The 4,552-nt window shown below is 41.7% G+C and overlaps 1 protein-coding gene across 2 annotated transcripts in view; it reads left to right on the top strand.

Moving 5' to 3' along the window:
• Positions 1-4,380, top strand: part of LOC101850363 (toll-like receptor Tollo) — a 17,275-nt gene extending 12,895 nt beyond the window's left edge. For both annotated transcript variants that reach the window (XM_005107899.2, XM_005107900.3), the window contains exons 4-6: positions 57-204; positions 1,719-1,814; positions 2,811-4,380. In XM_005107899.2, the coding sequence (XP_005107956.1) occupies positions 57-204; positions 1,719-1,814; positions 2,811-3,365 (799 nt within the window). In that variant the 3' untranslated portion in view covers positions 3,366-4,380. The remainder of the gene's footprint in view (positions 1-56; positions 205-1,718; positions 1,815-2,810) is intronic.
• Positions 4,381-4,552: the final 172 nt, after the last annotated feature.

The raw sequence follows: 4,552 nt of genomic DNA, 5'->3' as shown, positions 1-4,552 counted from the left end.
CCCCCCCCCTTAAAAAAAAATCAAAAAAATCAGCCATCTGTCTTTGTTTTCTACAGCTACCGGGTCTGCGTGCATTATCGAGACTTCCCGGTTGGAGCTCAAATCACCGACACCATCGGTTCAGCCATCGGAAAGAGCAGCCGGACCATCCTTCTCTTGTCACGGAACTTTTTGGAGAGCGAGTGGTGCCGATTTGAATTCCAGGTTAGGGGTTATTTTCGAACTACTGGCCAAAAATTGGTCCAAAAAATGTTGTTCATACTTTATGTCCCCGTTGACACAGTTTAGATCGTTTAAGGGGGTGGGGGCTTCGACCCAAAATGGCGTTTGTGTTGATACGGTTAGGCCTAGGAAGGCCTAGGGTTAGGCGCTTCGCTGTGGCACGTACACAGGAGGCCAAGTTCGATTCCCGAATGGGGAGTTAATGTCTATCAGGTGTCTCGGTCTTTCTGCTGGGATGCTGTATCCCTCTCAGTCTCAGCTTGAGTTTGCCCTGACTGGCAAGGTTGGAAGCTCATCTACTAAATGATCTAAATTGTGTTCATTGGGGCGTAAAAAAAAAGCTTCGACTCTACTTGTAAGGGGCAGTTTGTATTGTCTAATACAGTTGACTCCGCTTGTGTTGAACTCGCTTGAGTTAATCTTCGGTTGAATTGATCTTATTCTCGAGTTCCAGAACCTCTTCTTCTGTACAGGTCCCAACCGTTAAGTTGAACTTCGGATGAGTTAGTCTTTTTTAAAAATCCCCCAACGACATCAACTCATCCGTAGCCGACTGTATACCACACCTAAACCGGAACGATGCAGATACTGAATAACATTATTATCTTCCTGTCAGTTGCCAGGATGAGCTTGGAGTGTGTCCACGAAGACGCCGGTGACCTTTAAAAAAACGATTTTGACAACTCTGCAGTTTTGTGACTAAACCTCTAAAACATTACTTTAAAAAGACGTAGGCCTATTGGGCTGAACTTTAAATGTCTTTTGGCCAGCACTCCCCTTAAATGACCAAAATTGGTTCGATAGCGCCGTAAAACATCTACTCAATCCTTTGGAACTGGACCTGGTGCTGCTCGCTGTCGACAAGAGCGAGACTGGTGTTTTCTCCTGCGTTTGGGCGTAATGGTGAGGCCCAACCGAGAGCGGCGGCCATGACAGTGCGTCATCTATGGTTACAAATCTATGATGTATATATCACCAAAAACAACCCAAACAGTATCTCGGCGATCAGTGCATCTGGTTATGGGAACATGACGTGTAGCGTGCACACTGACGCACACCGCAGTGAATGTTGACTTACTATTTCTGTCGCTCCTGTCTAGACTTTTCGTTCTGTTGGCGACAAAGTGGGTGGTTGGAGGGCACCCACTGGTAGGTCCTTCTTCTTTCCTTTTCCTTTGTTGTTTCTGTCATTTCATCGTACTTTCCCCCACCAGTAAATGACCTTTATTGTGTTGATGTGCTTCTCTTTACTCAAACAAACAAACAAACAAGTTGGCGACAGGTCAGTGGACTACAGAGCCTATCAGGCCTTTGGGGTTCAACAAACACGCCATTTGGAGAATGTTCGATGAAAAGAATCACTCCATTCTATTTTATATAATCCAAACTAGAAATTCCTTCCCTTGAATTGAATGACCTAAATTGTTGATTTAGGTAGTACAAATCTCGAATATTGTCATACAATAATACGGTAATTTTGTTTCTTCCTGTTTCAGATGGCTCACTTGCATATTCTACGAGAAGGTGCCGAGCGTTTGATTATTGTTTTGCTGGAAGACATACCAGAAGAAATGCTGGATCCGGATTTAAAGGTACCCTGTGATTGTAATAAACACTCTATTTTTTCTTCTTTTTTTGGGGGGGGGGTATTGGGGTTGTGTTGTTTTTTGTGGGTACAATTTGAACGTCTGTTACAAATCAACAACGATAAATCATCTCGAAGGCGGAGTAGTTGTCACAGTTGTAAGCGACATTAAGGCACCTGCGGTGATAGCCAAAAAAGTCCCCGAAGGACTTGTTCATTGTCGCAGTACAGGCATCGAATCTTTCATTTTGACATCGTACAGGCTGGTCCTATTGTTGAAGTAGAACGCCCTTATAGAAATGGTGTAAACCTTTTCAAAAAGGAGAGCCATTGTTGGAATAGAACTCACAGACAGAAATGACGTAAGCTTTTTCAGAAGTGGAGCTCTTGGCCCCCTTGAGAAGACCGCTGTGAGAGGACACTTAAGCATTTTTACTGTTAACGATAATTAACTTTTTTTTATATGGCACGCACGTGGCTGTGGTTCTGTTCATGAATGTAAGTATCAATTATGAGTGCAAGAGAAGAAGTATTTATGGGTGTGCGCATACCCATGTGTGAGTGCGTTGTATGTGTGTGTATATATATGAGTGTGTGTGTGTGTGTGTGTGTGTGTGTGTGTGTGTGTGTGTGTGTGTGTGTGTGTGTGTGTGTGGGGGGGGGGGATGTTGGATATAAAAGAAACAATTTTTCAGTATTTTCCCTATCTGACACCTGTCGACATTTATCTTTCCTCTTTCTTTTCTTTGAAGGTTACTCTCAAGCAACACTTCTAATTTTCGGCATTTATGACCTAGTTGGATTTCAAATGCAGTAAAACTCTTACTGAATCTGAAAACCAAACCAAAACAAAAAACAAACAAACGAACAAACAAACAAACAAAAAACAAATAAATACATGTACAAAAACAACCTCTAAAAACAAAAACAAAAGTAAAAATAATAAACAAAAAACAAACAAAAAAACCCACCTTCAGTAAACCAACGGTTATCTTCCCTCCAGGTTCACATGAAAGCCAAGAGCTTCCTGAGGTACAGCGACCCCTGGTTCTGGGAGAAGCTGTACTTTGCTCTGCCAGACGTCCCGGAGGGAGGCCGTGCAGACGACCACGATGTCTTCCGGGGCATGCGCATCCTGGCAGGGGAACGCAATGACCGGGCGAGGGCGAAGGACAGGCTAGGGAAGGTCGAGGGTCAACATAACGACGGCGTGGCGTTTGAAAGGTCAACTAAATCTTGTGGTGGGATGAACGTGGGCTTGGATGAAGGTCAAGCGCAGATGGACTTGAAAGAAGGTCAAGCACAGATAGACTTAAAAGAAGGCCAAACACAGATGGAATTGGAAAAAGATCAAGCACAGATGGCCTTGAAAGAAGGTCAAGCGCACATGACCTTAGATGAAGGTCAAGCACAGATGGCGTTGAATGAAAATCAAGTAAAATTGGCTGTGAATGAAAATCATGTTAACATGGCCTTCAGCCATGATGATTTTCATAATTTTAAAGAGGATGACGATGAAGAAACAACCCCAGTAGTCCGGACAGAGAGCTTATATTGAAACAGATTGTGATAGTAGGGATGGGAAGGATGAATCTCAGAGGCATCATGAAAATATTATTATGTCTCATTTAAAGCAAAAATGACGGGAAAACGGTAACCCAAACTGAGGAAACAACGTGTTGAAGAGAATAACCCTCCCCCCCTCCCCAACGAACAAACAATTCTTGGGGAAATCCAAGAAAATTAATTCTGTACGGAACACAAATTCGTTTGAATGCCAACATACAGGATCTTTTTAAGGTCATCGCGATGTTTGAAGTCATCGTTGGAACTTCGATTTTTATGAAAACCCAGCGGTTGTTTCTTTTCTGTCAACTTACGATCAACCCTCAAATACGACAGTTATATTTATCATCTTTCCCGTTTGTGACAGGGAAGATTGGACTGTCTCGTATAAATATATACACACACATTTATTGACATGATGGTCCCTATCAGGCATACACAAGTAGACAGCAAATCCTTCCCTGATAAATAAATCCATGAATCATAATATTTTGACATAGAATTTATCAGTGTTAACTGAAATATTTGTCCTCGTTCAGGGCTCCCATTTTCAGGCCAAGTTAAGAGGGATGGGAGATAACTATCTTAAGGGGTATTTAAACCCTTGTTTTAGAACTTGAAAAGTAAAAGTCAATTATGTCATAATTTTATGACGTTATCTGTATCTTTTGTTCTATAGTGTTACACTACGCTACCCCTGAATTACAAAATCCTATCTGTTAGGTGCCTACTTTTGAGAAATTTGATGCTAAGAATTTTGAGTCTCACAACATGTTGATCTTTTTTTAAACGCAATTCTTTGAATATCTGGATAACAAATCCGAATAATGTTACGATTTTGAAAGAACAGATAGAACATTTGGTTTCTAACCTGATGGTCTTAGTAACTCAGTATGGCCAAAAATGTCAGATGAAACTTTATAACTTGAAGGTACCAACTAGGCAAATTATCCACAGCACTGTGTTCATAATGATTTTTATGGAAGCGTACTAAACTTATTGCAAATCAGAACCGTCTGTTTTATCATTTTATGAAGTCTGGTACCATTTCCTTTTTAATAATCCGCACTTTAATATCCCCCCCCCCACCCCCCAGGACACCGAACTAAGAGGAAATATAGACAGAAAGACGAGAAGAATAGTTCTGACCCAAACTGGATTTGAATCTCAAACTTGCAC

This window comes from Aplysia californica, unplaced genomic scaffold, assembly GCF_000002075.1.
Source record: "Aplysia californica isolate F4 #8 unplaced genomic scaffold, AplCal3.0 scaffold00641, whole genome shotgun sequence".
Taxonomy (NCBI): domain Eukaryota; kingdom Metazoa; phylum Mollusca; class Gastropoda; order Aplysiida; family Aplysiidae; genus Aplysia; species Aplysia californica.
The sequence above is the reverse complement of the archived record's forward strand: the minus strand, read 5'-3'. Positions and strand labels throughout refer to the sequence as shown.